General features: G+C 41.7%; 2 protein-coding genes across 6 annotated transcripts in view; one reads left to right on the forward strand and one right to left on the reverse strand.

Moving 5' to 3' along the window:
• The window catches only part of METTL24 (methyltransferase like 24), a 130,816-nt gene that overhangs the window by 85,908 nt on the left and 21,697 nt on the right, over positions 1 to 23,211 (forward strand). For 3 of the 5 annotated variants that reach the window (XR_006818303.1, XM_046004827.1, XM_046004828.1), the window contains exon 5: positions 10,698 to 10,826. Coding sequence is in view for 4 of the 5 variants with exons in the window: in XM_046004827.1 (XP_045860783.1) it covers positions 10,698 to 10,826 (129 nt within the window). In the remaining variant the exon portion in view is untranslated. Of the gene's footprint in view, positions 1 to 10,697; positions 12,854 to 23,211 lie in introns of those variants that run through there. The other 2 variants (XM_046004825.1, XM_046004826.1) reach the window with 1 other exon arrangement.
• The window catches only part of CDC40 (cell division cycle 40), a 54,670-nt gene continuing 51,548 nt past the window's right edge, over positions 20,090 to 23,211 (reverse strand). Inside the window, exon 15 of the mRNA XM_046004817.1 lies at positions 20,090 to 22,098. Coding sequence (XP_045860773.1) covers positions 21,921 to 22,098 — 178 coding nt within the window. The 3' untranslated portion in view covers positions 20,090 to 21,920. The remainder of the gene's footprint in view (positions 22,099 to 23,211) is intronic.

Raw genomic sequence — 23,211 nt, forward strand, 5'->3', positions numbered from 1 at the left:
GCAGATACCCCGAGCCTCTCGCCCTTCCCTCATCTCTCATTTCTGCCCCTGCTGAGCCTTTTCTACTATTCACCCCAGTGGTGTTTTTCCTCAGCGCGTAGTGCAGTGTATTTTAGACAGTAAATAACCCAAAGAGTTTGCTTCCCGTTTCTCCAAGTGCTTGTGTTTTGTCGTTGGGCCACGTCTGAGGTAGCTTCCGTCACACGGCTGGCCCTACCGTGCTCTGAGATCGACTCCAGCCCACATCTAAGAGTAAATGTCTGGCTGAGAGACATTTTATTTGGGTATTTGCTTGGTTATCGATCTTCTATACATCTGTTCATTTAGGAGTAGTTTATATATATATTTTGAAATGTCCCGTCTCTTTCTGGAAATACTTGAGAATGCCTTTGTAAATAGGATTAGGCCCAAAAAACAAATTAATGAGGTGGTGTGGCTTTAAGCCATAGGGTTTTGACCTAATGTCAGAGACAGATGCGTGGTTTGTTTTCAGCTGCCTGGGGTAAGTGGGTAGAAATAAGTAATTTAAACCCTTTGCCTGTCACCGTCCTGTCCCGGCCCCTCCTGACTGCCTGGGCCAGTGCCTTGCTGCCACCTCGGTCCTGTGGAATTTGCACTGCTTAGCTCTTTGCTGTCAAAAGTCTCCAGGGATGTAGGGAAGATGTTAGGGTTCAAAGCCGACAGCCAAGAAGGAATTCTCAAGATATCTTCGGTGCAAAATTATTAGAGCACAGGATGGACCTGTGGGCAGAAAGAGCTACGAGGGGGGGGGGGGGGGCCGGTAATGGGTGACTGATTATATACTTTCAAGTGGGGAGGAGGTTAGGGATAGTGTAACTCTCCAAGGAATTTGGAAGCAAGGTTTCTAGGACCTCTAGGGGGCTAGCTCTTACTAGGAAAAGGTCACTTATCACTGTCTAATAAAACCCGAGTCATGAGACCCTTCAGATGTATATTGGTGGGTCGTGTGCTTGGGGGATGATTGCCAGCATATATCTTGGGGGTTGGGGATAGAAATAAAGGAAGTTTCCAAAGGAATTTTATATGTTAAAGAAGACTTACAGTGTCCTGGGGGGTTGGGTTAAGATCACTTTTTTCCTGTAGCGAATTAATTTTCCTAGAGGAAAGTCACTCTGCTAGTTTTAAGGACTTGTGGCTGGATTGTAAGTAGTAAGGCAATGTGATCATTCTTCTTATAGCTTTGTTTCCCACATCAACTTGTAGCCTGCTGACTTCTTTATTATTATTATTACTACTAACATATAGTGTATTATTTGTTTCAGGGGTACAGGTCTGTGATTCATCAGTCTCACACAATTCCGGCACTCACCATAGCACATACCCTCCCCAGTGTCCATCACCCCTCCACCCCATCCCTCCCACCCCCTCCACTCTGACAACCTTCAATTTGTTTCCCGAGATTAAGAGTCTCTTACGCTTTGTCTCCCTCTCTGGTTTCATCTTGTTTCATTTTTCCCTCCCTTCCCCTATGATCTTCTGCCTTGTTTCTCAAATTCCTTATATCAGTGAGATCATATGATAATTGTCTTTCTCTGATTGACTTATTTCACTTAGCGTAACACCCTCTAGTTCCATCCACGTCTTTGAAAATGGCAAAATTTCATATTTTGACGGCTGCATAGTATTCCTTTGTAGATAATACACCACTTCTTTATTCATTCGTCTGTCGATGGACATCTGGGCTCTTTCCATAGTTTGGCTGTTGTGAATATTGCTGCTATAAACATTGGGGTGCACGTGCCCATTCAGATCACTCCATTTGTATTATTGGGGTAAATACACAGTAGTGTCTTCTGACTTACTGATTTCTGAGGAGCTCACCAGTTCCTGTCCACGGCCTAGGTTTTTGGAGCTAGGACCAGGTTATAGTGCCACATCCAACCCAGCAAATTGTCGCCCAGCTGTCTGAGATTGGATTCTTCCGAATAGGCTGGAGATCTGACAAAAGAGTCTTTGTAAATGTTTCCCTTCTTTCCTTGAATCTCCTTTGCAGAGTGTTGCTCCTTGCTGGGGCCATTTCTGTGATCTGATCACTACCTAAAATTATTTTCTTTTTTTTTCAAATTATTTTCTTTTATTGTTAGTTCAGAATTGATCTTACATTAGCTTCAAGTGACCTCTTTCTTGTGATATTCAGGGCAAGCCTTATCTCTCTTTCCCCGATAGTAGCGGAAATTTTGTAATATTACATTTCTGCCAGCCAACACTGGTAATTAAGTCTGATTTAGTGTAGTTAAAGTCTAAGGATCTTAAAGAGACTTCTAATCCTCTTGTTCATTTAAGATAAATTAATTCCTTCCATTTTTCTCTCTTTTTCTACAAAACTAAGATTCTTTAATGGTGTTCAGCTTTTAATTTTGTTGGTGTGGATATATCTTGCTTTAAGTAAAGTTGATATATAAAAGCCTGGATTTACTTTGCTTTATTCATTAAGTAACAACTTTTCGTAATTAAGCTAAGAAGCAGGAAGAAGTTGTGTGGATAAAATTATTTAAAAATATGATTGAATAGTGACCCAAACTACAGTGAATATGGGGGAATGAATGTAGCTTGATCTGTTGGGGTGGCAGGTAATGATAATTCAATTTTTTAAAATATTCGTAAATAACTAGATGAGGTTAAAAATCATTTTCATAACATGAGCCCAATTACAAAACTCAATTTGCACACTTCTTTTCAGGAATCTTTTTTTTTTCCCCTAAAGATTTTGTTTATTTATTTGTCAGAGAGAGAGAGTGAGCACAGGCAGACAAAGTGGCAGGCAGAGGCAGAGGGAGAAGCAGGCTCCCTGCTGAGCAAGGAGCCTGATGTGGGACTCGATCCCAGGACACTGGGCTCATGACCCGAGTCGAAGGCAGCTGCTTAAGCAACTGAGCCAACCAGCATCCCCCCCCCTTTTTTTTAAACAAAATGTGAGATGTACCTGTAAATGCCACAAAGTGTATGATTCTAGCCCCAAACCAGACAGCTCATCCTGAGGCAAGCGGCTATGTTTGCAGGTCAATTCCAGCCTGAATGGGAAGTTCCTTGTTCTGCATCAGTCGATTGATAAGCTGCATGGCTGATACTGCAATTTCATCGGTATTACTTAGAGTTTTGGCTTTTAGCCAGGGATTTTGATGAATATAATGATTAATTTTAAAGCTAATTAATCATAAAGAGGGTAAGAGCCCGTTTTAAGCTTTAATATACATTTTCTGGGTATGAGAAAGAAGCTATATCCTTTGAAAGATTTAATAGAGACTAATAAATCATCTCTTATTAAGAGGTTTTTAAATAAAAAGGTATATAGAAATAATTTAATATGTACTTAGTTACAGTTGGTTTGTCCTGTTTTTCCTTTCTGTGAATGGCATGCAGGTTTTTGTCTAATCTGGTGACTCACTCAGACCCAGAGACACAGGTATGTTTAGGAACACTCCAGAGTGTCACATGGCTTTGGCATAAGAAAACAAGGGGTCATTGACCCGGCTGATAACAGTGGGGAGACTTTGGCAGTGCGTCTGTACAGGGCACCTAGCCTTAGTGGCCCTTGGTTTGTCCTCAGTTTCCCAAGAGCAGGTACAGGAAGGGTCCACAGGTTAGAAAAATTACTGAAAACTGTAAGCTGTGCCTGTTGTTTACGCATGCTGTTCCACTCCTGGGAGTGTCTTCTAAGGAAATCAGAGAACATACTTATATTTAGCTCTGGGTTTATTGATCACATCAGTGGGCCATAGCCAATTAATGATAGGAACCTCGATGTCCATCAGAAGGGGGATTGGTTAAGCAAATTAAACCAATATAAAAGTCATTACGAAACAGATTATAGAGGGAGGCAAACTATTTCTCTTGGCAGGAAAGCTCTTCTTCAAGTAAAAATTTACAAGGGAGTCCAAGTATATAAAAGAGAGAAAAGGGGAGTTGCTCCTCTTGGGTCGAGGTGGAGGAACCAGAGCCTCCCCCACATCTTCCTCAGGTCTGCATGTGCCCCAGCCACCTCAGTCATGTGCTTGTGACATCCCCGGGGGGACACAGAGAACACTGATGGAAATGTATGGGCCTGGAAAGATAGCCATGGTTTGTTACATTGTTACATTAAAAAGCATATTTGAAAACACAGTATGATTCTAATTTTATAAACAGCAGGTGTGTTTGAATTATGCCTGTGTATGCTGTGATCTGCGTGGTGTGTGTGTGTGTTTATGGAAAAGAAAAATGTTTAGCAAGATATGCACCAGGTATTCAAGAGTTAACTCTTTTAAACTCCGGATTATGGGTGTCTTAACTCCTTTTCTTTTTTCTTATCTGTAGTTTTCATTTTTAAATAATGACCATGTTTGATTTTTTAATAAGAGAGTATTTTTGGTTATATATGTATGAATCTCTAGGAATCACAGCTTTGGACTATATAGTACTTGATACTGTACAACTAACCTGTAACTTTTGCATAAATAGTACTTGGTTTCTGTTGTAGTTATCTACTGCTACATAACGGGTTATCCCCAAAACTCAAGTTCTGTGATGATGACATTATCGATCACAGTTTCTGGAGTCAGTGTTTGGGAAGGGCTCTCCTGGCTAGTTTTGGCTCAGGGTCTCTCCGGGGGTTACAGTCAGACGATGGCTGGAGAAACCAGGGTTGGTCGGCATCTCTTTCTTCATATTGACCAAGAGCCTCTTCATGTGGGCTCTCTGCAAGGGCTATCTTGGACTTTCTCACAGCACCATGGTCTCGGGACAGTCAGACACCTGGCCTGGGGGCTAAAGTTTTTGAGAGTGAGTGAACAAAGTAGAAGCTTTCATGGTCCAGGCTTGGATGTCATCTAGAACCACTTCTACCATACTCTTAGTCAATGGCAACAAGCCCATCAAGATTCCAGGGGAACATCACAGGACAGGAGACCTAATTTGTGGGGCTCAGTGCAAAATGAAAAGTCAGGGTCCCTTGTTCAAAACTTATTAAGAATTTCAAGTCAGCAACAACAGAACATTAAGCCAAGTATGGAGCCCTTCAACTTGGGGGGTCTGGTGCGGCTGTGTAGGTTGCATCCCATGAAATCATCCCTGGGGAGGGAACATCAATTCCATCTCTTAATGAGAGGAGGGTCAAGGCCACGCTGAAGAAAAGAAGGAGATGGGAGTTAATGGGGACACATCTTTGAAAAAGAAAATCTGCCACAGTCTCTATGACTCATCTTCAATTAAGGAGGTGGCGTACATTTTTACTCCCCAGAGCTGGAGTTAGCCATTAACTACAAAGGAGGGACACCGGCTCTCCTGCAGTCAGGCTGCTGTAACAGTAACAGGGATGTATTTTATTTTATTTTATTTTATTTTATTTTTAAAGATTTTATTTATTTATTTGACAGAGATCACAAGTAGGCAGAGAGAGAGAGAGAGAGAGAGGAGGAGGAAGCAGGCTCTCTGCTGAGCAGAGAGCCCGATGTGGGGCTCGATCCCAGGATTCTGGGATCATGACCCGAGCCGAAGGCAGAGGCTTTAACCCACTGAGCCACCCAGGCGCCCCCAGGGATGTATTTTAAAACTCTGTGGAGAAATACTGGTTGCCTCTAAATAGACTCTAACAAAAATGCCGGTTTTATACCCCCTCCCCCCGCCAACCCCACCAAATTAATGGGTTGAAGCACTTACCCTCAGTGGGACTGTATTTGGTGATAGGCTCCCTAAGGACGTAATTAAAGTTAAATGAAGTCATGAGAGTAGGGCCCTAATCTAATAAGACTAGCGTCCCTCTAAGAAGAAGGAGAGATAACCAGGAGAGCATGAGCCCAGAGAAAAGTCTGTAAGAGGATACAGTGTAGAAACAGCTGTCATTGAGCTGAGGAGAAGCCTCAGGAGAAATCACTATTGCCCACACTTTGATCTTGGACTTCCAGCCTCCAGACCTGGGAGAAAATATAAATGTCTGTTGTTTAAGTGCCTCACCCCCCCAGTCTGTGGCATTTTGTTACAGCAGCCCTGGTACACTAACGGGATATCTGAGACTTACATGTATTTATTTTACTTGTCCTTTACAGTGTTGTCTTTATTAGTCATGCTTAATCCATTCTCTCTCCCAGGGTCTTTGTCAACTTCCAAGGAAAGCCAGCTCTCAAAGCAAATGCCATGTTTTAATGTTCCTTCTTTAATAATATTCCGATGAATAAGGGCTTTATGATTTATTTTTCTTGGAGTGTTACTTGGGCCTAGCCAAGGTTCGCATCTCACCTAATATTGTGGCTCATTTATGGATTTGCATATAAATTTGAATATTGCTTTCAATCCCTGGGGTCAATTATTTGCAACCATGAATGGTTTGTCTCCTCCTTTCTGTGTATGCCGCTCTTCCCCTCAAGGGCTGGAAATCTGTTTCCCCTCGCCTTGAATCTGGGCTGGCATTGTGATTTGCGTTGCCCAATAGAACACAGTGGAAGTGATGTTGGTGAGCCCCAGAGCCAGTCCTTTCAAGGGGCGGAGTGCCCCTCCTTCCCCTTGAAAGGGAAAAGGCTCAGATGGGAAGCTGCAGGAATGAGGGTGATGAGTGCCTGAGGAGTCCCAGGAGGGAAAGGGAAGCAGCTAGGGAACTGGGGGAGCCAGAAGACAAAGTGCACCTACTGGGCCTGCTTGTGTGGCCAGGAAGGAACCCTGGAACGAAGCCCAGGGCTTTGACGATGGTGGTTTTAATTGGCCTTGGAGACCTGTTGACCTGCCCTGGGTGTTGCAAAGTTGGAGCGGTCAGAGCTGGCTGCTGAGGGACTGGCAGGACACAATTGCCTCAGAGAGTCATTGGTCCTTGGGTCTCTGGTACGGGACACTTTTGCCAGGCACCGACTGGCGAATGGGCTATAGGACACGTACCGCCTCGCCAAAGCTCTGGCAGTGAGAGTCACCTCACACACTGTTGCGGTTTGAGTTGTGTGCCCCCGGACTCACTTGTGGGAGTCCTAACCCCTAGTACCTCAGAATATGATCTTCATTGGAAATAGGGTCACTGCCGAGGTAATTAGCTTAAATGAAGTCATACGGGTGTAGGCTGGGCCCCTAAACCGGTATGAGTGGTGTCCTTATAGAGAGGGGAAATCTGGATGCAGGCAATGGGTAGATGGAGGAATAACCCAATGTGAAGATGAAGAACTAGATCAGAGTAACACAGAAGCCAAGGAATGATGGAGACTTCCAGCAAACCAGCAGGAGCTAGGAGAGGGGCCTAGCCCTCAGAGGGAACAACGCCGTCGGACACCTCGATGTTAGGCGTATAGCCTCCAGAACTGTGAGATGGTATATTACCATTGCTGAAGCCCCCCAGTCTGTGGTACTTTTTTTTTTAATGGCAGCCCTAGCAAATGAATACAAAGGCCACTGCCCCTTTGCCCACTTTTTCTCATCTCTGCAGTTCCGGGCAGATGATCCCAGACATAAGCTCATGCCCATGATGAGGGAGGCTGCCAAATGGCCGCACACCCTAATCCAGTTAAAATTAAAATTCTCATTTCCTCAAAAAGTTCTGCGAAAGGAGATTTGTTGGGTGTTCCAGGCACAAGGGAAAGGAGTTTTTTTTGGTAGGAGGACCTCTTTAATGCCCCCCGAAATTGTAGCAGACAGGTTGCTTGACCTACCTCCTTCTAGACCCTTCCAACCAAGAACATGTCTTTCATTATAACAGAGTTTACAGAGAGTTAACACCTCGTTGCTTTTCCTCAGGAAACCTGATTTAACCTAGCTGGATTCGGATTGGCACTTGGTTATTCCGATGTAATCATTTGCATGATTTTTAGGGCCGTGATTGTGGAGAGCTGATGTTAGAATCTGAACAGTGGTATACGCGATGCAGAAATGTTTGGTGCCTTATCCCAACAATGACTTTGCATGCATTATGCAGTAATAATGGAAATTACATTTGCAGAATAGTTGCGGTGGTAGAACATTCTGAAATACAAAAAATGGGAAAAGCGCACGGGGAAAGAAACCCATGTTTTATTCACAGCATTTGGCTTGCTCAGCTTGCAGGCTGGAAGTCAGGGAAGAAGTTGATGAGCTCCTCTGTCCTGCGCACTCCTGGGCTGTGTGATTTAGATCAACCTGCTCAATTCTGATCGAAGGGGAAATTTCCAGTCATTGGAATCAAACAGGGTGGACAGAGTTGTCGTATTTGATAGGATAGTATTTTGTAAGTGAAAACTGGATTTTCAGAGGCGCCTGGGTGGCTTAGTGGGTTAAAGCCTCTGCTTTCAGCTCAGGTCATGATCCCAGGATCCTGGGATCCACTCGGCATCGGGCTCTCTGCTCAGCGGGGAGCCTGCTTCCTCCTCTGTCTCTGCCTGCCTCTCTGCCTACTTGTCTGTCAAATAAGTAAATAAAAAAATCTTAAAAGAAAATTGGATTTTCACAGTAAGCATATATCTGCTATGATTTATCCTACTTTGGTTGTTTTTTTTTTTTTTCTGTTGCTCATAACTTCTGATTGATAGCTTATTTTAAAAATAAGTTTGGGGGGTGCCTAGGTGGCTTATTTTAAAAATAGGTTTGGGGGGCGCCTGGGGGGCTCAGGTCATGATCCCAGGGTCCTGGGATCAAGACCTGCATTGGGCTCCCTGCTCGGCCTGCTTCTCCCTCTCCCACTCCCCCTGCCTGTGTTCCCTCTCTCGCTATGTCTTTCTTTGTCAAATAAATAAACAAATCTTAAAGAAAAAAAATAGGTTTGGAAAAAATATGAAACATATATATACTCTAACTCCCCAATGTAGTTTTTAGGTCCATTGCAGGCTGATTAGCTTTGCCCTGTCCCTTTAATAGTTTGATATATTGATCACGTTCAGCATATGTGAACTCACAGAAAACCATGGTAGAAATACAACTCTAAAGATTTTTTAAAAATTCTTAACTATGTGAATTGACACAAAAAGTTGATTTTGAGTTCTGGATATTTTCTGTACTAATTAGACAATTTTGTAAAATTTTAATTACATACTTCTTCTGGCAGTTTAATCACCCCAATTCAAGAACATTTTGCTTAAAATTTCAGTGATTAAACAAAGTCAAGAAAGGGCAGCAGGGATGAAAAAAAAAAGAGTGAGTTAATTCTTTTGTGTCCAATTCACCAGAATTATCTTAACCTCAGGCATGTTTGCATGGAATCTGCCTTTGTTCAGTTGCTCTCAGAAAAGAAAGGAGTTTTTTGTTTTGTTTTTTATTTTACTTTTTCTCTTTGAGTTTGGACAGGGTGGTTTACAGATATCTAGATGCTTCTGAGGCCTCTTGGTATTCTTGGCTTGTTGCCATCACTCTTTCCCTGGTGGACCATGGGGAGCTACCGTCCAAGGCAAGATAGTGAAAGCAAGAAGCATCTCCTTTGGTATGTCAGGACACTGGGAAGGACCATTTTCCTGGAGCAGTTATGTCTAAATCCTGTCCATCTTCTCCTCTACCCAACTCTTGAAATCTCACAGGTGATGTTGGGAGCCCAGACTCATTTTTACGAAAGCCTCGTCTGCATATAGAGCTGTTTCACTGAGATTATGTATGTAGAGAGTAATTCTGTAAGCTGTGAAGTGCTCTGCCGATGTAAGCTGGGGATATTGATAACAAGACTTCTACTCACGGGCCCTTATTCACTCTCTAATGGCACCTTATTTTCTAAAGCAAAAAGCCTTTTAGGGAATCCGAGTTACCTCATAAACCTCTTGTGGGCTTATGGGGAGTGAGCATCGTGGAGTGGGTAAGAACAGGGGCTGTGTGGACAGACTCATTCCCATGTCCCCATAGCCTCTCCAGCTGCGTGACTGGGGACATGTTCCTCTCTGAGTCTGGTTTCCTCAACTTCAAACAGGGATAGCAACAGAGTCACGCTCGCAGAATCATTGAGAGGAGTGAACAGATATTGCAAGCGAAGCGCTTTGCGTGGTGCGGGGTGCACACAGGCGCTCAGTAAGGAATTAGCTTCGTTGCTTCCTGGAGGCATTTGGGGTTCTGTTATTCTAAGAGCAGAGCCAGCAAAAATGAGCTGATTCTCCTAACTTAATTAATTGCAAAATCTCTCCTAGCCTACTCTTCTCCGTATATTTCATCTTACCTGGGATGTGAACTTAGGTTCATTAAACGAACAGAGAATGGTGTTGCCTTTTTTCCTCCCCGTCTCTTTAAGATGCTGTGCTGGTGTGTACCTTTGAAAGAAGTTATGAGATAATCATCATTTTTTTTTTTTTAGAAGTCTAATATTCAGAACCCAAGAACTCTCCCTGGCTTCCAGTCCTGAGAATTTGGAGGGGTTTGTGACATGGTCCTGGCAGGCAGTGGCCGTCCGTCCATCCCTCCCCTGTGGGCCACCATGCTGTCTTGACGTGGCTGCGTTCCCGAGAGTGGAGTCTAGGTTGTCAGGGAGAGTCTGCAGACATGTAGCTCTGTGAAATCTCCAGCATCTCCTTCTCAGGCATCCATTCCCATTGGGCAGAAAGTTGGGGGGGGTCCATTATGATTTCTGACTGGTATTTCATTATTTGTCTATTAACATTTGGTGTGGCGTGCGGTTAGAAACTCATGTCATTTGTGGCCCCAGAAAAAGGCCTCTAACTCTAAAACTTGAAACATTCTGCTCTTGTAGGAGGTCCTTAGTTATACAGCGACGCTCCTGAGGTCAAGGTGGTATTTTTAACAACGTTTATTGAATCTGCTAATCTCGTTCCATCGTTTTGTTACAGATTGATGTTCTCAAAGCAGATCTGGAGAGTGCAGAATGGAAAGTTTTAGAAAACCTTATTCTGGAAGATGTCCTGGAACAAATTGGACAGCTCACCTTTGCGATCCACCTCCACTGGCCCGGGTTTGAGGTCAGTGGCGGCGACAGCAGTGTGGTGAGATTCTGGTACAGCCTCCTCAAGGAGGTAGAACTAAAGGGCTTCAGGCTTTTTCATAGTTACAAAGATTTATCTAAACCCCAGCTGTTCCTGAAGAAGGACATTTTCAATGCAAGTAGCTGTTATATTCTGAGTTGGGTGAATACGAGATGGACCTAGGGTGCCAGACCTCATCCAGAACTCCGGGACACAGCTGCAGAATGAGGCGTGTCCGGCGTGCTAATGATGGTGTCCTGTCCAGCCTCCTCCCACTAGCCTGTCAACTGCTCTGGGCGGGGGTTGTGTGAACACCTGTGGATGGGACGGACACAGGAGTGCCACCGGGGTCCATCTCCATCTGCCCAAAGCCCAGGCCTTTCGCCCGTTTGCCTCTGGCAGAGAGGAGATGCTTGTCCTTCTTCCTTGTAACTGGGAAGGTAAACCCCCACTCATCTGTTTTCCCAAAAATTCACTATGTATCTAAAATCCATGAATTCACCAACATGAAAACAAAATTACATAAAATTTCCTTTTTTTCCTGGGATGATGAGATTCTTAAGTTTGTAGCTACCTGTTTAAAATAGGACCTTTCCCTTGACTTTCACTCCCCCTCTTTCAAGGTTGTTCTTGTTCAGGTGGTCCACGACATTCTTTAGGACCTTGTAGATTTCAGCCATTTCGTCCTCAGCCTTTGCGGAGGCCATGCTGTGGCTTTAGAAGCACCCCTGATTCTGGTTTCTGGGACTCAGACACACCAAAGTCCGTCACTGAGTTTAAAAGACTAGACTGTTAAGAACTTGAACTCAGGATTCTTTTCACACTTAGCCTTAAATCCCCTTCTGCTCCTACGAACTAAGCACGAAGCAGCATTTGGGTGTCTGTGCTATTGTCTTCACTGACTTCAAACCTGATTTCTCAACCACAGCCTTGCTTATGCTGTCAAATCTTTTTTTTTTTCTTAACACATTATGTCAAAGATTAAGTGAGTTTTTCTCTACTGCCAGTGGGCATTTGTTAGAAGACTGTGGCCTGAGAGCTCAAGTCTGTCTCTTTCCTGGGATGCTTACATTGGGTTTCAGTAACCCCAGTCCTTTCTATATTTTAAAAAATTAAACAGGAAATGTAGGTTCTCAGTAGATCAAGTGATCTCCATCATTTTTACTTACGGGATTAGACATTGAATGATTTTCAAAAAGTCTACTTCAAACAAGTCAAGTAGTTAGCATAAAAGTAAACCAAATTATTACCTTATTATAAATTAAATATATTTTCTGACCTTTTTTTTTTAACATCATGAGAGAGCAAGAAAACTATACACTCATTGTCCAAGAAACTCGGATAGAGAGAAGAATGCTGGTTGCTACTAGACTTTATTCCTTCTCTTACCTTTTTACCTCCTTCTACCCCAGATTCCTTGGGTTGGCTTTGTGTTTCTTGCAGTGGTTTGAAAATACCATGCCCTCAAGTGAGAAACCAAAATATAGTAGAGTTAGATGATCTTACTGACTTCAGTTCAAAAGGGAACAAGATTTTCTGAATTTTTAAAAGTACAAATAAGCTTTTTATTTTAAAATGCACAGTACATTAGTAAAAGTCATTGAGATGGGAACTTAAAATAGCAGCTAAGTTGCTCTCTATGTCCATGGGCATCTCAGAAGCACAAAGGGTCCATGAAAAACTCTGAAATGCCTGTGTCACAGCCCCTAAAACAAAGTTACCTCTTTGGTAGTCCACTTCCTGCTTGGATTGTATCACAGATCCTCTCTTTTATTTTTTTAATTAAAATTTTATACAGTGAAGTCTATACAATAAACCTTTTTATACATTAAACCTCGTGAGCCTTCTTCTACACCGGAGTATGAAGTGTGCTAATCTGATGTGTCCAGTCTGATCAGATTTTAGGTACGCACACGCCCATATTAAGATTTTTAATTCAGGGGACTGAAGATTGATGGACTCACTGAAAGCCCCCCTTGTACAGGGCAAGTCCCCATTTATTGCAGACTGGTGTACAAACATAGACTTCGTCACTATATATATATATGTATATATATATATATATATATATATATATATATATATATATATTTAAAATCTGAAGCAAGAATGGCTGTACTGTTAAGGAAAAAAAAACACAAACTCAAAATAAATTGCAAACACACCCACCCACACCCACCTACAAGGCAGCTTGTTCAATAGTTTTTTGTACTTATTTTGTGCTTATTTCTAAGACTGTCCTTCATTCCCTTCATGGATAGTTTGAAATTTATGATGACTGTCCTGACTGTTGCTATGGTTTCCCCTGCCTCTGAAATTTATTATGCTTATTGTGTAGGCTGGCATTTCTTAACCTCAGTACAGATTGCCGTTTTGGGCTGGATTATTCCTTGTTGGGGGAGAGACGGCTGTTCTGTGCCTTGTACAATGTTCGGCAGCGTCCCTGGCCCTCCCTACTAGCTGCCAGGAGCACCTCTCCCCCGCCCCTCTCAGTTGCAACAACCAGAGACGTCTGCAGACGATCCCCCCGTGGAGAACTACCGGCGTGGGCCACGAGCAAGGGTCTGGGGTACCACAGCACGGCTCTTTGGGAAGATCCCACTTGTGAAGGCAAAACAAGAGCCAGCACCACTGTAACCCCCACAAGAGCAGCACAAACAGAACCCAGAGAAGAGGCAGAGTCAAGAGCTGCTATTGGAGAGCATCCTGTGTGCTCGGCACTGTTCGCAGATGGTTGCCATTTCTCCCGGCAACCCCATACAGAAGTGTAACTTTCCCCATTACGCAGGTGAAGAGGCTCTGAGAGGGTTAGTAGCTTAGGCAGGTGCTGCCACTAGTACATGGTGCAGTAGGATAGTAGGGATCCACATCTCTAGCTTTCGGATCCAGAGGCTGGGTAGGTCCCCTTCCCCTCCGCTGTGCGGCCTCCACAGTCTCTAACAGACGTGAGATACCAGGCCCAAAGGACTTATTCTTGCTTCCTTATTAGTAAATTGAGGGGGGGAGGGTAGCTACAAATACACTAACACACTAACATCAGACCTGCCCATCTGTTAGAGTTGGGACGTTTTGGTAGCATGCAAGTTTAGTTTAAGCAATCTACTTCATTAAAATATGTCTGCCAAATGGAGACTTCCTGAAAGGTTGGGGGGGCCCAGTGACTTCTCTGTCGATATTTCAGGTTGCCAGAAAAGCTCTTGTGAGGCCTGGAAGCAGCTCTCAGCCCTGGCTCATCCCACTCTGTGACCCTTTCCTCTTGGGTTTTAGAAAGAGCCAGTCACTTGGAAATGCACTGTGTGTTTCCTGTGTTTTCAAGCCAGTTTTTGACCTGCAGGTTCACGAGCCTCATCTTACCAGACCAATGCCCATAAGTGAATCTGAAAATAAAAATGTAATAATGTTCTTCAAATGACTTTAAAAAACCTTACTTAGGTGAAAGACATAAAAGACCTATGTCAGAGATTCAGAAAGCACGTTTTGGCACAAACTCTGTCACGACTGGAGATTAATTTCAAAGGAAAGGAGTTTCCCTTTCGCCTTCTCTTAGAGTGATTGTATCTGATGCAGTTTTAATAGGTTATCATATAAATATCTGCAACTATTTGATGTGCTAAAATGAAGAAAGTCAGGGAGAAGTTGAGCAAATATCTGTTAGAATTCACCCCTCTATATTAGGGTAGAACAAAAGTAAATTCATGAGTTTATGGTGTTTAGTCCAAGTTATTTATTCATGTAAGCCATGTCTGCCTTGGCTATACGATCTTAGATACAGAAAATACAGTATAAGATCTGTAACTCCCAAGTATTCCATGTTTGGGTTTTGCAAAGCTTTGGTTAACACCAGGGATAAAATGCCTTATCATCGCATTTTGTGAGATTAAAAGTGAAGCCCTCATTAAAACATTATTATTCTTGACAACACAACAATACCTCCAGGCTCCATTAATATGATTGTTCTTTTCAGCTGGAGATAAGTTTATGTTTGCCTTTGAAGCAATAACATAATTCTTTTTGTATTAGCCAACTGCCGCTTCTTTGTGAGTTCAGAAACACATTTAATTTTATGTAAAAATGTCTTTTTCTTATTGAAAGAGGTATTTGAACTTGACTTACCACATAAAATCATAACCCAAAGATTCAATGTATTCTTTTTTTTTTTTTAGAGATTTTATCTATCCATTTGACAGAAAGAGATTCCAAGTAGGCAGAGAGGCAGGCAGAGAGAGAGAGGGAAACAGGCTCCCTGCTGAGCAGAGAACCTGATAAAGGGCTCGATCCCAGGACCCTGAGATCATGACCAGAGCCGAAGGCAGAGGCTTAACCCACTGAGCCACCCAGGCGCCCCATCCAATGTATTCTTAAACTGCCTAAATTTAGAAGATACTGAAATTCTTTAATTATGTTTCTGTTCTTAAGGAAAATAAATCAAGTGAGCTTACTGTCACATTTTAACACTAAATGGAAAAGTGCTCGTTTCATTAAAATTAATGCTTTGTGGGCATCTGAGTGGCACAGTCAGTTGAGCATCCAACTCTTGGTTTCAGCTAGGGTTGTGATCTTAGGGTCATGGGATTAAACCCCACGACAGACTCCCCACTCAGCACGGAGTCTGCTTGAGATTCTCTCTCCCTCTCCCTCTTCTCCACCCCACAGTGTGTACGAGTGGGTGTGTGTGCGTGTGTGCACGCACACTCTCTCTCTCTCAAATAAATAAATAAATCTTTGGGGGAAAAACAATAACGAATGCTTCTTAAAACAAACAACATTCCCATGGGCACACTGATGGGGCCCAACTCTAATGGAAGAGATGAAGAAAATGTCGTTCACTAGGTTCTGTTTTACCAAAGGATGAAACACAGTCTCAATAGCTGAGTGTTTCTTTTGAACTACCTCACTTGGAGAGAGCAAGCTGGAAGCCACAAAGATTATGTCACAAAGCTGACAGTTTAAAAAATCCACAACTAAGTCGATTATGGGGAGGAGGCAGAACAGAAAGGAGAAAGATTTTGCTGCTGTCGCTGACTAGCTGTGTGGTATCGAGCAAATCATCACCTTTATTGGCCTATTTGCTTATCTGAGATTGGAATGTTTGATTTTTGAGGTTTCTTCCAGCTTGAAAATCTCATTATTCTAAGATTTTTGTGATTAGAGAAGGCTCAGACAGTGGCAGGGTAATTTCTTGATTTGTGTGCTATGAAGAGAAGCCTTGGGATAAATTTTTAAGAATCCAAATGATGTGCTTATTCAGAAGAAAAGGCCCGGATAACAGAGGAATGAATTCGTGATGATGGCTCTCCAGTCAAATGAAGTGCTCTCAGGCCAAGTACCTCTTCGGATAATATGCTTAAACTCACAGGGTTCTAAAAACCGGAGTGTTTCAGACTGTACTGGTTTATACATCTGTTTACAGAATATCCTAATGAAGTGACACTATCTGAAGATACTAGATTGTGTATATCTGCGGTGATCCTTCTGTTTGTGCATGTGTGTGCACGACACACACACATGTACGTATACATTTATATGTATGGCGGAATGCCAAGAGGGAAAAATCTTCAGACATACAAAGCTCAGAGGGAGCCTAGACCCAGACAGGTAGAGCAGGAACCTACTCAGCAGGAGTCCTAGGGGGGTTAGTGGACCAGTGGTGCTAGAGGCCTACAGCACCAGAGATAACGCTGTGTTGGCGGAAAGGACTGGCATGGAGACACCTGCGCAGTGGGCCCCGGGAGGGCTACACAACCTCAGTGCAAGAGCCCTAAAAAAACCTACTGCCCTCAAAACAAACAAACAAACAAAAAACCCTACTGCTCTCATTCCCATCCCCCAACACAAGAAAGCCTATCTTTGCTGCAGCTCTCGGAGGAACTAAAAGTTTCCCATGAGAATTTGAAACCTCTGGTCTGCTTGAAGAGTTGAATTTATATTAATCTTATGGGGAGGAAAACCGTAAGCTGAGAAATGAAGATAAAAAACTGAGGGAGTGAAACATAAGGGTGTATGGCAAAAACAAATGTAAAACCACTGTGAAGGGACTCTTCAACTCAGGCTACAAAGATTTCTTCGAAAAAGAAAAAGCAAGACCTGCTTAAGATGAACGCCTGATAAAAAATGACAGCTGACAAGGTAGCAGCCCACCATGAGGTAAACGCTGGGGTTTTCAGCCCACACTTGATGTAACAAGTCTTAAAGTATAATATCAATTGTTTAAAATGATTAAAGGCATGAAAGACTATATAGAAACCTTAAGAAAATGATATGTGAAGAACGGGTAGATATAAAAATCTATAAAACTAGACCTTCCATAGAGGGAAAGTCACTGGAATACATTTAATGGATTAAGCAGCAGATTAGACACAGCTGAAGAGATTGCAAAGCAAACTGGAAGATAAACCCGAGAAAACTACCCAAAATGAAGCAGAGAAAAATTTATATTCTTAATGTATTTTGAGTAGTCTGAACCTTTGATTCCTTTCCAAAGATAAAGCAGTTTAGTTGAATATTTGAGCCATGGGTGTAAAAAGTGGTGCTAGACCCATTTCATGTAACATGGCAGCCATTAGCCGCAGGTCGCTACTGAGCACTTCGGATGTGGCTAATGTGACTGAGGAACTGAATTTTAAATTGTTTACTTTTAATTAACTTAAATTTAGAAACATCTACCTGATTCAATTACTAGAAAGCTCTGATATATTTGCAACAACTTGGGCTCAGTACATCGACTTAGTATGAAACAGGTAAAAATTATCTGATGAATATTTAGTGTCTAATTGAGACCTGCTGTTATGTGTGAAACACACACCAGGTTTCAAAGACTTTAGTATGAGGAAAGTAAAGTATGTATTTAACAAATAATTGAGGGGCACCTGGGTGACTCAGTTGGTTAAGCTTCTGACTCTTAATTTCAGCTCAGGTTATGATCTCAGGATCTTGGTATCAAGCCCCACATTAGGCTCCATCTCAGTGGGGAGTCTGCTTAAGATTCTCTTTCCCCCCCTTCCTCTAGCCCTCCCTCCCAGCTTGCGCTCTCTAAAATAAAATAAATAAATATATATATATTTTTTAAGATTTTATTTCCAGAGAGAGAGAGAGGGAAAGAGGGCAAGAGTACAAACAGGGAGAGTGGCAGGCAGAGGGAGAAGCAGGGTCCCTGCTGAGCAAGGAAAAGCGGAGTCCCTGATGCAGGACTTGATCCCAGGGCCCTGAGATCATGACCTGAGTTGAAGGCAGATGCTTCACTGACTGAGCCACCCAGGCATCCCTAAATCGATCTTTTTAAAAAGATAAGTGAATGTTGAGCTAATACTTTGCATATATTATATTAGATGAAATATATTATTAAAATTAATATCCCATTTTAAAAATGTGGCCATTAGGAAGTTAAAAATTGTACACATGAAAAGAAATTACACACATGGCTCACATTTTCTATTAGCACTATCCTGGAATCTGTACTTAAAAAATGTTCGAGATTTGAGTCAGTCCCTCAGATCGCAAATGCTGAGGAGTGAAGAATAGGATGTGGGGGGCTAGAAAATTCCCCTAAAGATTGTGGTTGCAGTTACAGGACACTGTACAGGCAGAGGAGTTCTTTTTTTGTCACTAAAATAAAGCCCCTCTAAGGACTCTGGTTGCAAGCTGCAACTGTTTTTTCCTTTAAGTTCCAGATAAAATGAGTGTTTAGGTTGAGAAAGCAGTTTCCACAATTATTAAAGTGATTGTGAACACATACAAAATGTATATACATACGTATCTTCACATGCTTATATATACACATACCTAAATGTACATGCATGCACACACGCGTGTATTTATGTCTGGCTAACAAAATTTCTCTCACGGTACCAAACAGTGCCATTTCTGAAATACTCAAGACAAACTCAGACTCTGCAGCACTGGTTCTCATCCTTAGCGTACACATCAACTGGGGACCTTGCTAAAAGTGCTGAGTTTGACCCAGTGAATGAAAACATTCAAATATGTATTAATATAAATATATTTCCCAATAGCAGTCTTTTGTTAGTTCATTTGTTTTATTTACCCATTGATCAAAAGGAGAACATTTGAGAACATGGGTGTTCTCTGCAAATTCATGGGCTCTCACGAATTTGGAGCCACGTGCTGTGATAGAACCTTCTTTCTACTGGATCATCTCTTCTTCATAGGTCCCCTAGCACCTGCTTTGTTTCTACTGTATTTCATCAGTTACTGTATGATCCACTAAGAGAGAACGCTGCCAATGAAACCATGACGCAGCACTGATTTTAAGACACAGCCCTATTTCAGAGATGTCAGTATGTGGAAAACATGCATCTTTGATGGCACACGGCATCGGCGTTCCCTAGGTCTCACCCTGAAACCCACGTTGACTGGATGGCACTTCGCACATGCCTTCCTCATACCTCATTTCGTGATGGCTCTTCCAACTCCCTCTTCTTCTCTTCTGTATCTCAGCGAGCAACACCATCTCTAGGTGATTCTCATGCAGATGGTTCTCAGTCTGCAGAGAAACACTGTTCTTCCAGGAAAGCGTTCTATAGTCATCGGTGGTGCCGCAGTCCTTAACGGCTGTCATTCAAGAGTTTAATATTTCACTATCACTGTTTTCCTTCTGGTAATTTATAAATATGCCAGCAAGGACATCAACCAGCCTCACAATGCATCGTCAGGAATTACTCTATACTTTTTTACTTCGAGAAGTGCCTGTTTGATACTGTTTCCTATTTCTTATCTTTTAAAACTGTCTCCTTATAAGGACAAAATATTCCCACCTTCTGCTTCAATATTTAAATATTTATTTGATTAACACTTTCAGTAAAGCATCACTTTTATGCTAACCTTCAGGAGGGAAATCTCGGTGTGATCAAAAGGTTGCAGTGAGGAAAAGGGGCCAGAAGGTGACCACTTAATTCCAATAACAACATAATCTTGAGACTTTTTTTAAGCTGGAAAAGAACGCCACTCATTTGTATACTCTGAAATGGGTGCAGTCATAACTCAGTGTCACCACTGAGTGAACAAATACGGAAAGTGTTAGGCTTAATCTGTGTGCTGTCAGCGCGCTGCCCCATATTTCTGATATTAACTAGAATAAATCCATTAATATGCCATATTCATATATCATCCCCACTTCTAAAAGCGTTTCTCCCCATAAAATAAAAATGACTCATTTTAAAATCTGCAGATGGTTTAAGCTGTTGTCTCAACAGTTAAGACTTAAGACTAGGAATGAAAATTTTGGTAACACTTTCTAGAAAAAATGCTTTATTTAAAAATACGATTTTTTTTTAAAAAAAGAGACAACTTTTATATACAGTTACTTAGTTTAGAAACAGTCAAAAACACAATAAAATAAACCCAGATTTAGAAATTATGATTCGTAACATATACAATACTGATGCTGAACAAGATCGTTTAAATGTATAATTCTTTCTGTCCCATCACAATTGAATCATTCACATTTGTTAAAACCAGTGGTTTGGGACTAAAGAAAAGGTCTTGGGTGAATTCCTTCCTCTTCAGGAAGGGCAGCCACTCTTGCTGGCAGATACACAAAGGCAGAGGCCGGGCAGTGTGTTCGTATTTGAGTGTCTGTGTGCCCCAAAATAACATGTCTTACCATTTTTTATTCTCTTTTTCTATCTTCTTTGAAATTTATATATATGTGGCCATAGTGCCAGGTCATCTATATGGGGCCTTTTTAAAAGTTAATTTTTTGAAAATGGAAGTTCTTAAGCACAAGGAGCATGAATTGCTCTCGAGAGCCCAATGCCCTTAGGATATCAACATTCAACATGATTTTGGTCTCCCAAGTCAGCACTCTGAGCAGCTATGAACCAACGTTTTTAAGCATGGTACTGTAATATTTCAAAGCACATTCAAATATTCACATATCTTACAGAGATTTGTAATAAAACAGGAGAAATGGCTTGTCAACCAAAGTGCTGTTAGCTACTCTATTCAAGAGGCTATCCGGATTTCACAAACCGAGTTCTTAAACTTTATTTTTTTTAAACCAACTCGTTATTGCTTCTCAGATCGGGGAACGACAGCCATCTTCCTGGAGTGTCAATTTTATTCAAAGATTCGGAGAGAAGTTAAAAATTTTTCTACTCCTAAAAAGTTCTGTTGCATATATTCATAAGCAAAATCAGAATAATTTTAAAGATCAAACACACCACTTCAAAGAAATTACAAGTTGACATTTTGGACAACGCCCTCATACCCCATCTCCTATGAGGAGTATTTCAGTAGTAACATCTATGAATCGATGACCTAGGAGACCCTGATTTCTGGAAGTGTAGCCAGGTCCTTACAGATAGTAAATACAAATAAAACTCAAAGTCTTGACTCAATTCTCTTGAGTTTCACTTTCAAAAATAACATAATTCTCTGATTACATATAGTCCTGTCTATACTGACTGAGAAGAAAGCCAAGGAAAAAACTCTGGACTGTTTATTTTCCATTGTTTAATAGTTAGAGGAACACTGCAGTCAGAGAAGATTGTTACTTTACAAGTAAACATACGATATATGTCATAAAAAATAGAACTCTTGAATCCAAAGATTTGAACTTGACCCACCAAAAATAATGGGAACAGTAATTGTGCGTGGTTTTACCTTCTTTCAGATTTACATTAAATTACATCGTCCCTACTCCTACTTCCCTTTTTGTTGAAGAGGTAAACATGGTGCCTTTCAGAATTATCTGTCATTAATTATATTACCTCCTTTAAAACCCCCAGTCCACCAGGGAGTCTTCCTCAAACCCAAAGAGATCCTTTCGGTATGTCAAGGATGGGGAGAGGGGGTAAACCCAAACTGCCTGCCAACACCTACTACTCACCACGATGAAAGCTAATGGTCATTTCTGTATAAATAACATCTATAAAGAACAAAACGAAGTTGCCAATGAAATTGTATGAGCCAAATTTACCAAAAAAACACTTTTTTAAACAATGGGTCAATTTCATAAGGCCATGTAAGGAAGTCATAATTTGTAAATCAAATTGTCATCCAACACAGTTAATAATTAAATACAGTTAAATATGATATTGGATCAAAAATGACCCTAGATAAGGATTAATCTCATTAATCCCACAATTTAATGAGACCATCCCAACCACACGTTATAACTTTAGATGTTTCATGAGGATGCCACACTGCCCCTATACACACTTTATCATGAGCTTTAAATCGACTGTAGAGTTTTGTGGTCTTCCAATCCCAGATGTTCAATTTTCCATTGCCATCTCCTGAAATCACATAGCTAGAATGGGAAGAGAAATAAATTCAAATTGTTAAATTCACTTTGACTAAATTGTTAAGTTCACCTTAAACTGACAAAGTGGATAAGAAACAGGGAGTTCATCTTTTTCATGGTAATGTAAATAAGTCAATGTGAACATACAATGCTCAGTGAGAATAATAAGGTAGAGCACAAAGCAGTCTATGATTTAAACTTCTACTGAAGGGCGCCTGGGTGGCTCAGTGGGTTAAGCCTCTGCCTTCGGGTCAGGTCGTGGTCTCAGGATCCTGGGATCAAGCCCTGCATCGGGCTCTCTGCTCAGCAGGGAGCCTGCTCCCCCACCCCCCCACACTCCCTCCCACTCCCCGCTCACTGTCTGCCTCTCTGCCTACTTGTGATCTCTATCTGTCAAATAAATAAATAAACTCTTTTAAAAAAAAAACTTCTACCGAAAACACTCTCCCCATCGAGCTACCAATCTCTGAGTTAAAAGTGTATTAACCTGAAAGGCTGGGAAACCCAGGGGCCACAACAGAAGTAGTATCTAATCACTCTTTAGACAGAAACAGTGCAGGGGAACCGGCCTCACACAGTGTCCGGGGACACCTGTTCTACTGTAGTTGGACTCAACCACCTTCATAATTACTTTTTGGCTTCAACACTTCTGAAAATGTCTAAGACTAACTTGGAGGCAGGAGTTTACGGTACAATTCCCAGCCTAAATATACAAAGTTACAGAGACTTCTGATTACTTCTCCTTATATATTTTAGTTAAGAATGAGGGAATGAATGCAGAGTTTCACTCATAGAGAGACTTTCTCTGGGCTTTAGGAAACAGTGCAGCCTAGAAAGACTCAAGAGCTGGATTTGAGGTCTCACCACAGAAAAGCTGCAGGAAGTTTTTAATGTCAACACTGCAATACAGAATTAATTCTGCCAGTGTTTGATCACAGCCATATAGTGATTACAGAAAAGCAGAGAGAAAATATGGCATAGACTGTATGGACAGGAACTTTGCTGTGGTTGAAGGGCACAGGACTAAGCAAGATAAAGAGACCCACTGAAGAACTTAAAAAAGCCAAATGTAGTTTTCATAACTTGTCTTTCCATCAGGCGTTGTGACAATCTGCATAA

The sequence above is a fragment of the Meles meles genome, chromosome 5, assembly GCF_922984935.1.
Source record: "Meles meles chromosome 5, mMelMel3.1 paternal haplotype, whole genome shotgun sequence".
NCBI lineage: Eukaryota > Metazoa > Chordata > Mammalia > Carnivora > Mustelidae > Meles > Meles meles.